This window comes from Crotalus tigris, unplaced genomic scaffold (assembly GCF_016545835.1).
Source record: "Crotalus tigris isolate CLP2741 ecotype Arizona unplaced genomic scaffold, ASM1654583v1 scf7180000024461.2689607, whole genome shotgun sequence".
Classification (NCBI taxonomy): domain Eukaryota; kingdom Metazoa; phylum Chordata; class Lepidosauria; order Squamata; family Viperidae; genus Crotalus; species Crotalus tigris.
The window spans coordinates 360,395-372,974 of NW_024100631.1; the positions used below are offsets into that span (position 1 = coordinate 360,395).

Below are 12,580 nucleotides of genomic sequence, written 5' to 3' on the forward strand. Positions count from 1 at the left end.
ATTGGGTATGTCTAGTTTACTGAAGAGAAGGACGAGGGGGGATAGGATAGCAGTCTTCCAATATCTCAGGGGCTGCCCCAAAGAAGAGGGAGTCAAGCTATTTTCCAAGGTGCCTGAAGGCAGGACAAGAAGCAACGGATGGAAACTAACCAAAGAGAGAAGCAACCTAGAATTAAGGAGGAATTTCCTGACAGTGAGAACAATTAAATCAGTGGAACAACTTGCCTCCAGAAGTTGTGAACGCTCTAACACTGGAAGTTTTTAAGAAGAGATTGACCAACCAGTTGTCTGAAATGGTATAGGGTTTCTTGCCTGAGCAGGGGATTGGACTACAAGACCTCCAAGGTCCCTTCCAACTCTTGTTATTCTACGTAGATTCTATCTAACTTAGATGAGTGTTTCTCAGTCTGGTTAGCTTTGAGATGGGTGGACTTGGACTCCCAGAATCCCCCCAGGCAGGTTGCCAATTTTTTGGGGGGGGGCTTATGCCACTCTGGTGCACACTTGAGTGATGAGCATAGGAAAAAAATGGAGCAAAAGAAGGACAATTTCTTTTGAACCCGATTGCTTTCTTCTTTACCCCCTCGTTCCAGTCCTCATCGGCAGACAAAGCAGATAGGCCAGTGAAGAGGTTTCTATCATTCCACGATGTAGGATGTTGAGTTCTATTCAGCTCAATGTGTGTTGCACCTTGGACACTTTAAGGGAGGGTTGACTAATCCATGCGACCCACAAGTTTTGTGAAGTTTTCTTGGCAAGTCCAGTCTGCTTTTCTCAGCAGCCAAGGTCACCCAGACACTATTCTAAAAATACCGTTCTTTTCTTTGCCTCTCTTAGAAGATTATTTTGGACCGTTTTCTTCCTGACTCTGTGTGTGTGTGTGTGTGTGTGTGTGTGTGTGTGTGTGTGTGTGTGTATATATATATTGAAGTTCAGCTTTGATTTTTTTCTTGGCTTTAGGCTGAAAGAGGAAGGAGAGGAAGGGTGGTAAAGAAGAGAGACAAGGAAGGAAGGAAGGAAGGAAGGAAGGAAGGAAGGAAGGAAGGAAGGAAGGAAGGAAGGGAGAGAAAGAAGGAAGGAGGGGAGGGAGGGAGAAGGAAGGAAGGAGGAGGGAGGGAGAGAAGAGGGGAAGGAAGGAAGGAAGGAGAGGAGGGAGGGAGAGAAAAAAGGAAGGAGGGGAGGGAGGGAGAAGGAAGGAAGGAGGAGGGAGTGAGAGAAGAGGGGAAGGAAGGAAGGAAGGAAGGAGAGGAGGGAGGGAGAGAAAAAAGGAAGGAGGGAGCGAGGGAAAAGGAAGGAAGGAGAGGAGGGAGGGAAAGGAAGGAAGGAAGGAAGGAAGGAGAGGAGAGGAGGGAGGGAGAGAAGAGGGAGGGAAAGGAAGAAAGGAAGGAAGGGAGAGAAAGAAGGAAGGAGGGGAGGGAGGGAAAAGGAAGGAAGGAGAGGAGGGAGGGAGAGAGAAGAGGGAGAGAGAGGGAGAGGGAAGAGAAGGGAGAAGGGAGGGAGGAAGAGAGAGGAAAGGAAGGGAATGTTGTGACTTCTTTTTCATACCATTTAAATACGGGAGATTGCTTTTGAGGTGAGAGATTGTGGCTGGCCTCAAGGCACCTGGTGAATTGATAATGTTTGAAGATTGGGGCCCAGTTAGGCAAAACTAGCGTAGATCCTTGCCTCTACTTGCCTTTTCCCTGTTATTGTCGATTTATTCCATCGGCCCCTTCACTGACTGCTGAAAGCCAGCCTCAAGGGATGGGAAAATTGCTGCTAGTTTGCTTGCATTTTTTTAAAAAAACATTAAATTAAAGCTTCTTGTTGGCTGGTTCCCCGCTCCCGATCAAGCAGCTTTGGATTGGATGTGGTGATGGACAACCTAGAGCTGTCAGTCCTTCGGTAGGAAAACAAGTTGGGTGATCGTTGCTTGCTGGAAACACACTTGCTTGGTCAGCAGAAATACTTCCGGTTGCACGCTGTGCCGATTAATGTCTGCCGGCTCTGCAACTTGCACTTGTCTGAGGTGTGGTTAAGTTGGAGCTTGCTATCCTGGGTAAACTTAAAATCTGGAGAGAAATGTTTCAGGTGACTATTAGAAGAGGGTTTGTTTGAAGTGTGGTGTCTTGTGTGGACCTAGAATCTGGAAAGCAGTGTTTTAGATACATGCCAGATGATGGCTTGGTTGTAGTCTTATGTGGACTTTGGGGAGATACGTCTCAGATGAATGCCAGAAGGTGGTTTGCTTGTAGCTTGGTGTCTTGTGTGGATCTAGAATCTGGGGAGATAAGTTTCAGAAGAATGCCAGAAGATGGTTTGCTTGTAGCTTGGTGTCTTGTGTGGACCTAGACTCTGGAAAGCAGTGTTTCAGATGAATGCCAGATGATGGTTTGTTTGGAGCTTGGTGTCTTGTGTGGACCTAGACCCTAAGGAGATAAGTTTCAGAAGAATGCCAGAAGATGGTTTGCTTGTAGCTTGGTGTCTTGTGTGGACCTAGACTCTGGAAAGCAGTGTTTCAGATGAATGCCAGATGATGGTTTGTTCGGAGCTTGGCGTCTTGTGTGGACCTAAATCCTGGGCGACGGCGTTTTGTACTAGAGAATGGAAAGGCGATATGGCAAACCTTTTAAGTCTTTGTTACCGTCGCGTGAAGATCTGCAATTTGGCAGGGGAGACTTGACAGCTCCACTCAATTCGGCAAACGAAGGTTTTATTCCATTGCAGTCCAACCTTTTGCGGCTCTGTGCACTGCTGGTCTGTCTCCCACGGGTAGATCTAAAGTGGTTTTGTTTGTTTGGGTGGCATTGCACAATGCTGGGACGGTTTGTAAACAGTGGCCTTGCCTGGAATGGCAGAGTGTTGATGACAGTAAAGTGGAAGGACCAGCGAGGCAACTTGTTTACTTGATGACACGGCGTTGTGCATGCCGAGTTTCTGCAGATTCATAGCTCAAACGTGAATAACCAGGAAGGAGTTTTAAATGAAGCCGTGCGCTCGGATGTGTGATTATTCTGGACTTAAATGATGGATGTCTGCCTCTCGTCTGGAGGAGCAGTTGCTCTAGGCCAGTGGTTCTCAACCTGTGGGTCAGGACCCCGTTTGGGGTCGGACGACCATTTCACGGGGGTCGCCAAACAGCGCAGTCCACCATTTTTTTCCCCTTTTCCTTAGCTGTGCTACTCTCTTTTATTCTATTGGCTTTTGAAAGCCAATGGAATAGACTCTCTTGAATAGAGTCTAACTCTATGGGCTTTCCAAAGCCAATAGGAATTGTCCAGGCTGTCTCTGCCCTGCTGAGCCCGCCAAAAGTCCCATTCTGCAAACGGTGCTGCACCAGTTGAGTAGTCCTCGACTTACGACTGGTTGAGTAGTCCTCGACTTACGACTGGTTGGGGGTCGCGGCATTAAAAAGGTTGAGAACCACTGCTCTAGGCCATAGATCTTCAACTTTTTGGGCACCAGGGACCGGTTCCTTGGAGAGAGGTTTTTCTGCAGACCAGAGAGTGCTTGGTTTTCTGTGCTGCCTGCATCCCACGGATGGGGCTTTGCTTGTTTGTGCGCCCCAGTTGCTGGCATGCCGTGACCCAGTACTGGTCCACGGACTGGGGGTTGGGGATCCCCTGCCCTAGACCAGAGGTCCCCAACCTTTTAGGCACCAGGGACCGGTTCCGTGGAGAGAGGTTTTTCTGTGGACTGGAGAGTGCGTGGTTTTGTGTGCTGCCTGCATCCACGGATGGGGCTTTGCTTGTTTGTGCGCCCCAGTTGCTGGCATGCCGCAGGCCAGTACTGGTCCATAGACCAGGGGTTGGGAACCCCTGCTCTAGGCAACTACACATAAGTCCCCAACTCACAACAGTGTATTTAGTGATCGTTTAAGTTACAACGGCACCAAAAAACTGACATGACCATTTTTCGTACTTCGGACTTTGCAGACTCCCAGTGGTCATTCTTTGCAGAATTCAACTGCTTGGCAACTGGCGTGTACTTATGACGGTTGCACCATCCCTGGGGTCACGTGATCCCCCCTTTTGTCATCTTCCGACCAGCCAAGTCAAGGGGGGAAGCCAGATCCACTTAGCAACTGCAGTGATTCAGGTCGTAAAAAGGGGGTAAAACTCACTTAACAACCGTGTCGTCAGGAGCAGAACTTTTGGTTCTCAGTTGTGAGGACCACTTGTACAGGGGACCCTTGACTTACAACCACAATTGGGATCTACTATGCAGCAAGAGAGGTGCCCAATTTTACTATTTTTTTTTGCCGCAGTTGTTAAGCGAATCACCTACAGTTTGTTAAGTGAGTCATGAGGTCGTTAAGCGGATCTAGCTTCCCTCCTTGATTTTGCTTGTTGGAAGGGGGGGCCAAAGGCAATCACACGCTGCAACTGTCACAGATACAGACCTGGTTGTCTAAATTCTGGTCGTGGGATGGTAGAGATGCTGCAATGGTCGTACGTACGTGCGAGGACCGATCCTAAGTCATTTTTTTCCCTAAATGAATGAATGTAAGTCAAGGACTATCTGCAGATAGATATGGTGGCGTTAGTTTTTTTTTTCCCTTGAGTTCTACCACAAATGTCTAGCTCAGTGGTTCTCAACCTTTGGGTCGGGACCCCATTTGGGGTCGAACGACCATTTCACAGGGGTCGCCAAACAATGCAGTCCGCCATTTTTCCCCCCTTTTCCTTAGCTGTGCTACTCCCTTTTATTCTATTGGCTTTTGAAAGCCAATAGAATAGACTCTCTTGAATAGAGTCTAACTCTATGGGCTTTCCAAAGCCAATAGGAATTGTCCAGGCTGTCTCTGCCCTGCTGTGCCCGCCAAAAGGCCCATTCTGCAAACGGTGCTGCACCAGTTGAGTAGTCCTCGACTTACGACCGGTTGAGTAGTCCTCGACTTACGACCGGTTGGGGGTCGTGGCATTAAAAAGGTTGAGAACCACTGGTCTAGAAGATGTTGGAGAGTTGGTTAGAAGAAGACTCTGTTGGGTAGGATTTGTTGACCAGAGAGGACCATAACTGTATTTTCTGCAAACACAGTCCTAAACAAATAAGTCCTGAAGCTTTAGCAACATTTGTTCTCCCCACAAAAACAAAACAAAACAAAACAAAATCTCACAAAAGTAGCAGATTTTTCCTTCATACGTTAGCCAATTCAGAGACACCAATTCTGTTTCCCTTGCCTGCAAAGTTAAAAGAGAATTTGAAAAAGCTGTTGTTGTTTTTTTAAATTTTCTCACAGTGACAGGTCTGGGCATGTCTGACTTCTAATGTTTATTTATTTAACAATATATTTTTCTTTTCTAGTTTGAGTCATTCAGGTTTCAAACGGCGATGTGAAATAATAATGGCTTCATTTTGTTTTTTAGGAGATGGCAAACTCCGTTTATTTAGTGATGGAGGTGAGCGATTCTAAGATGATCTCCCGAAATGTTAAATATTTTAAGACGGATTTTAATTTTGAACTTCTTTTAAAGAATTCATGCATGGTTTTATTTATTGATTGAAGTTTTATGCTGCTTCCATACTGAACTGCAGAGTGCTGGTTGTTATTTTATTTATTAACCTGAATGTTTAATAATTTGGCTTAGCTTATGAATTCTTGTTTCTTTCTACTCCCTCTTTTAGTACTGCAATGGTGGTGATTTGGCTGACTATTTGCACAGTAAGTATTCTAAGAATGCCTTCTGATTCTTCCATAATATTAACATCAATATTAGGAAGCAGAAAATAACATCAGGAACAAAATCCCTTGTCAAATGAGATGATGATAATAATAGTAGTAATAATAATATTAATATTAATAATAATAATAATAAAGTTGGAAGGGACCTTGGAGGTCATCTAGTCCAACCCCCTGCTCAGGCAGGAAACCCTATACCATTTTGGACAAGCAGTTTGATAGAGGTGGACTTTTGTCCTGGACTTTTATTTTTTTTGTTGCTTTTTCCTTCTTAATTACGGGTATAATTAATGCCAACATTCATCAAGACTAAACAATTGAAGCACAGGTGGTCTCAAAGGCTAGCAAAATTTTGATTGACAGCCTTAGTTTATATAAAAATCGTTTTGGTGCCTTTAATGAATTGTTAAATTTTGTAGGGCTTTTTCTCTCTTTTATATAGGTACATATCGTTATCTCTGTATCTCTCTATGTATATCTATCTACTATCTATCTTATCTATCTATCTATCTATCTATCTATCTATCTATCTATCTATCTATCTATCTATCTATCTAATCTATATATCTCCAGTTCTTTCTTTCTTTCTTTCTTTCTTTCTTTCTTTCTTTCTTTCTTTCTTTCTTTCTTTCTTTCTTTCTTTCTCTATCATCTAGCATCTATCTATCTATCTATCTATCTATCTATCTATCTATCTCTCTATCTATCTATCTATCTATCTATCTAACTATCATGTGCTCTATTTTAAATTTTGTGACTTGGTCACCATAAAGGTAGTCCTCTAATTATGATTGGCTGTTTCAGCAATCATTCCAAGTTACGACAGACCCTGAAAATGGAACTTGAAACCCTGATTCTAAGTTCCAATGTACAGCAACCCAACTCTCTCCCTGTGGGCAAAGTTTTGTGGCCATTTGAGACGCCCAAGTGGCCAGAAACTGGCTTTTGCTTCTAAATTCCAGCAAAAGCCACCTCAGAGTGAATAATGGGTTCATTTAATGTCCCTGGTGTTTGCTTTATGAGCACCAGAAAAAAAGATTGTAAAATTGGGTCTAGACAGGTGATGACCTGCTTTACAACTCTCAGGACTTATGAGTGAAATGTTGGACTCACAGTTAAAAGTCGAGAACCACATGTAAAGGAAAAAAAATGGGGAATATTAATGGCCTGCTCTACCTGGAAGGCTTTTAGTTTGGAAACCGGCTTTATAAAGGGTTTCTGCTTTTTAAGCGTCTTTAGGTAAGCGAGAATATATCACCTTGTACTTTGCTAAACACTTTGAAATCCGATTAATTAAGAAGTGTCTTAAATGAGCAAGCAAGGAAAATATGGCCTAATTACTTGAATGGGTGTTCCCCCACGCGGCGGTGTTTCAGACAGAAGGACTGGAGTTCATCCCCGATTCATGATATTTAGGAATATGTTTTCATTCAGACTCTTGTATAAACCAGCCATCTGATCAGAATAAAAACCCCACTTGACAACATTTGGTCGTCTCTGTCCAGCAACACACATAACAAATTAAAATGTTTCAAAGGGACTTTTGAAGTCTTTCATGATCTACAGACAGAAAGCTGGGCCCTGTTGATCCATTTGTATGCAGCAGCTCTTTTTAATTCCCATCAGTCTAATGCATTCAAGTCCTCCAAGGCCGCCATGTTTTGGTTTGGTTTTAACTTTCAAAAACACTAACACAAAGATGAAAGATGTGTTGATTAAGCTTCCTTGTCCAGTTCTTTCTGGCCTGGGTTCAAACAAGTTGTGTGTTAATCCAGGTTGTTGTTCTTTGGGGATTAATCTTACACAGGCCGTAACTAGAGATGCAGAGAGGTCAAAAAAAAAAAAAAAAATGAAGCAAAATTCACTAACTGTCTCACTGAGTAACGGAAATGTGAGACTGAGTTGCGATCGAAAGTCGAGGACTATCTATATCAAGGAACACGTTGTGTGTTAATCCAGGTTGTCGTTCTTTGGGGTTTAATCTTGCCCCATGTCAACCGGCAAAAACAAGAGATGCAGAAGGGTCAATAAATGGGGCAAAACCCACTGTCTCACTTAGCAATGGAAAATTGGGGCTCAGTTGTCATAAGTCAAGAACTATTGAGGAAGAAGGTACGCTACTGGTTTCACTGTTGATAGCTTCTTGCAATTGGGATCCATTTGGCAATTAAGAAAACCAAGATCGTGGCATCCGGCCCTCTCAATTCCTGGCAAATAGATGGGGAAGAAATGGAGGCAGTGACAGATTTTATCTTCCTGGGCTCCAAGATCACCGCAGATGGGGACTGCAGCCAAAGAAATTAAAAGATGCTTGCTCCTGGGGAGGAAAGCTATGGCAAATTTAGACAGCATACTTAAAAGCAGAGATGTCACCCTGCCAACAAAAGTGCATATAGTCATGGTTTTCCCAGTTGCAATGTATGGCTGTGAATGTTGGACTGTAGGAAAGGCCGAGCGACAAAGAATGGAGGCCTTTGAACTCTGGTGCTGGAGAAGACTCCTGTGAGTCCCCTGGACTGCAAGACGATCCAACCGGTTAGTCCTAGAGGAGATCAACCCCGACTGCTCTTTAGAAGGCCAGATCCTGAAGTTGAAACTCAAGTACTTTGGCCACCGAATGAGAAGGAAGGACTCCCTGGAGAAGAGCCTGATGCTGGGAAAGATGGAGGGCAAGAGAAGAAGGGGACGACAGAGAAGGAGGTGGCTGGATGGAGTCCCTGAAGCAGGAGACGTGAGCTTCAATGGACTCCAGAAGATGGTAGAGGACAGGAAGGCCTGGAGGAACGTTGTCTACAGGGTCGCGATGGGTTGGACACGACTTCGCAACTAACAACAACAACAACAATAATAATCAGCAAATTTCACCGCTGTTTTCCCCCCCCACTTTCTTTCCACAGGTATGAGAACGCTGAGCGAAGACACGATCCGTCTCTTTTTCCAGCAAATTGCAGGTGCCATGAGAGTTCTGCACAGCAAAGGCATCATCCACAGAGATCTCAAGCCTCAGAATATTCTGCTTTCTTTCACGGGCGGGAAAAAGTCAAACCCCAATAACATCCGGATCAAGATTGGTAAGTGGGAAATGACGCTATGAAATTCTAACACAACAAGAGAGAGAAATTTTGTACTAAGATTTTAGTCCTGTTTGTGTGTTGCTGTTGTTTTTCTTTGTGGGGGTGGGAGGGATCGTAAAGCCCATTGATTTCAGCAGATTTTGATCTCTAGGAAGCAGGATTTGGGTTTGCAACCCCCAGTGGAAGAATATGAGTTTGTTAATAGGAGTCTCCCAGCTTTTCCTAATCACAATAATCTTAAAAAATGTGGTTACGGTTGTTACTGCTTTTATCCATTTAAAAAAAAAAAAAACAGCACCAGAGAAAGCAGGGATGGGGAGGGTGGAGGAAAACAGCTTTTCATATTGAATGTTTTTTGCCAAAGCCAACTGTAATTTTTTCTCCCTGTCTCTTCCCCATTCCCCTATTTGCTTCTTTGTGTAGCTGATTTTGGATTTGCACGGTACCTACAGAATAATATGATGGCAGCGACGCTATGCGGGTCACCCATGTACATGGTAAGGGACAGCTCTCTTTATTTGTGTTTTTGTTTTTTGCCAAATTGGTTTTAAGAGTCGAAAAACTCGGAAAGCGCTACAAATTGTTGCTGTTTCTATTGGTCAAAAATAAAAATAAAAAAGACACCACAGTAAAGGATGCTGAGATTGGGTCGGATAAGGAGAACAACTTTTTATATTTAGCGATGCTTGCTGAGGCCAGCTGACATTTAACCTGGGAAAGGAAGTGGTTACAGTCTTTGAATGGACTCCCTTGATTGTGCTGTTGTGTCCCTTTCTCCGTTATTGGGTCCGAGATCACATACACAAAGCCACATAGTCTTCCATCCCAAGGTTTGTACTCCGTATTTTGAGGACCTAAAAAAGGGTGAGCAGGCTGTTTGTTTACCTAGGAAATGGCGTGATATAGATAAGAGTGTTATTGATCAGTTGTGCAACTGTGAGGGGTCCTTGGTGTTCTCTGAGTGTGCTTGTTTTCTGGCAGATGTTTCATTAATTAGGTTACATCATCAGTGTTAGAAGGAAGTGGAATTTATGGAGGGAGGGAAGGAAGGAAGGAAGGAAGGAAGGAAGGAAGGAAGGAAGGAAGGAAGGAAGGAAGGAAGGAAGGAAGAACTGACTATGGGGTCCTTGGTGCTCTCTCAGCTTGCTTGTTTTCTGGCAGACGTTTCATTACCCTAACTAGGGAACATCATCAGTGCTAGAAGAAAGTGGAATTTATGGAGAGGAGGAGGGAGGGAGGGAGGGAGGGAGGGAGGAAGGAAGGAAGGAAGGGAGGTTAAGAAGAAAAGAAGGAAGGAGGAAGGAAGGGCTAAGAAGGGAGGGAGGGGGGAAGGAAGGAAGGAAGGAAGGAAGGAAGGAAGGAAGGAAGGAAGGAAAGAAGACTATGGGCTCCTTGGTGCTCTCTCAGCTTGCTTGTTTTCTGGCAGACGTTTCATTACCCTAACTAGGGAACATCATCAGTGCTAGAAGAAAATGGAATTTATGGAGAGGGGGAGGGAGGGAGGGAGGGAGGGAGAAAGGAAGGAAAGAAGAAAGAAAGAAAGAAAAAGAAAGAAAGGGGGGACTAAGAAGGAAAGAAGGAAGGAAGGTCTAGGAAGGAAGGAAGGAAGGAAGGAAGGAAGGAAGGAAGGAAGGAAGGAAGGAAGACTATGGGGTCCTGGGTCCTCTCTCAGCTTGCTGGTTTTCTGGCAGACGTTTCATTACCCCAACTAGATAATAACATCAGTGCTTTATTAAGGGATGCTGTTTGCTGTCGGTTTATGGGTGGGTGGGTAAGGGGGTCTTAGGGATTCTTGGTTGGGCTGTTTACTAATGGCTCTTTAGCAGCTTCTTGATTGGGGTACTGCTTACTTGATGGTTGGTCTGAGGTTGACCTTGGAGTTAATCTGATCCGAGTGCTGATTACTGGTGGAGAGGTACTGGAGTTTTTTCTCTCTTTTGGGCTAGCTGTGTCTTTTGCATAGTCTGTAGAGGTTGTTAATGTCTATGTGCCTGTTGATGGCTGATTTGTCAGAATGCCAGGCTTCTAGGATTTGGCCTGGTCTAAGTTATAAAAGAGATCTGCGTAATGCTCTGAAATGGGGAGGGGGGGGAGAGCAGGCTATATATTCATATCGTGGGGGTTGGGGGAGGTTAGTATTTGATAAGGACCAAGTGAGCCAGGGTGATTTCTGACTTTCTGCCAGCTTCCCCCGTTGATCTCCCTTGTAGGAAGCTGGCAGGCAGCATTGGAAATGACCAACTTGCAGCTGAGGGGTAGCACTGAAGCACCCACAACGTTGCCAAATTTCAGTCCGATGGGAGTCAGGGGTCCCTGATTTGGGAGCCTTCCATAAGTTAGCCCGTCTGAAGCATGTTGATTCAAAAATGGTTGCTCTGTGACACACCGTTTTGCCTAATTGAAGGTTACAAACAGACACACACAAGAGCTTTAAATAGCATATAGGGTCTGTTGTTCTGCATCCAGTACATGAGTTCTTCCTAGCAGGAGTCACCCAGCAAGCAAGAGGAAGCAAGTGTAAGAAGTGAGTAGTGGAGTGTCTGATTCAGACTGGAGGCAAATAATATCCTTTTAATAATAGTAATAATAATAATAGTAGTAGTAGTAGTAGTAATAATAATAATAATAATAATAATAATAATAATAATAATAATAATAATAATAATAAAGTTGGAAGGGACCTTGGAGGTCATCTAGTCCAACCCCCTGCTCAGGCAGGAAACCCTATACCATTTCGGACAAATGCTGTCCAGTCTCTTCTTAAAAACTTCCAGTGTTGGAGCATTCACCGCTTCTGGAGGCAGGTTGTTCCACTGGTTAATCGTTCTCACTGTCAGGAAGGTTCTCCTTAGTTCTAGGTTGCTTCTCTCCTTGATGAGTTTCCACCCGTTGCTTCTTGTCCTGCCTTCAGGCACTTTGGAGAATAGCTTGACTCCCTCTTCTTTGGGGCAGCCCCTGAGATATTGGAGCACTAGTATCATGTCCCCCCTCGTCCTTCGTTAAACTAGACATACCCAATTCCAGCAGCCTTTCCTTATATGCTTTAGACTCCAGTCCCCTGATCATCTTTGTTGCTCTTCTCTGCACTCTTTCTATTACAGACACTAAGCCAGGGATAGGCAGCCTTGGCTCTTTGATGACTCATAGACTTCAACTCCCAGAATTCCTGAGCCAGCCATGCTGAGGGGAAAGGGAGAGGTTTCCAAGCTGAGCCATGCTGGCTCAGGAAGTTGAGGTCCATGGGTCATAAAAGAGCCAAGGTTGCCTACCCCCGCACTAAACTGTTAAGTTGGGAGTAGTCAATGGCTGTTGATGATCTTCTGGTTGAGAGAAGCCCAGCCTTAAATACCACTTGCCCTGTCCTTTCTTGTGAGCTGTGGGATGCCTTTGACTGCCATGGCATGACACGATAAGGTGGCCTCTCTTGGTCTGATCCAACGCTGGAGTTCCTCCTCCTGTTCTTACGTGACGCTGGCCTTCACCCTTTGTTCCGATGTTTTATGGTCTTGAAATAGAATGTACTGTACAGGTCGGAAAGTTGAACAAGTTCCTTAGCACCTCCTCTGAACTGAGACACTGGCCAGACTGCCTGCAGGGCTGTTGCAACACATGGCCTGGGGTTCTTTGGGGAAGTCTTCAGAGTGGAAAAAGAGAGAATCTGACATTAGAAGCCCCGTTTCCCCCCCCCCCAGAGGAGGAGGAGGAGGAGAGGAGAAAAAGCGAGAGGCTGATCTTTGACCAGGATCTAAAATACTACAAAGAAGTCAACCAGTATAGTAGGGGGGCTGTAATAGTGTATGAGAAAGACCTTGTGAGAAGGAGGGAAGAAGCGCTGCCTATAGAA

The 12,580-nt window shown here is 44.7% G+C and overlaps 1 protein-coding gene across 2 annotated transcripts in view; it reads left to right on the forward strand.

Annotated features, from left to right (window-relative positions):
* Positions 1-12,580, forward strand: part of ULK1 (unc-51 like autophagy activating kinase 1) — a 75,474-nt gene that overhangs the window by 13,600 nt on the left and 49,294 nt on the right. For both annotated transcript variants that reach the window (XM_039332337.1, XM_039332336.1), the window contains exons 6-9: positions 5,349-5,381; positions 5,608-5,644; positions 8,560-8,733; positions 9,160-9,233. In XM_039332337.1, coding sequence (XP_039188271.1) covers positions 5,349-5,381; positions 5,608-5,644; positions 8,560-8,733; positions 9,160-9,233 — 318 coding nt within the window. The remainder of the gene's footprint in view (positions 1-5,348; positions 5,382-5,607; positions 5,645-8,559; positions 8,734-9,159; positions 9,234-12,580) is intronic.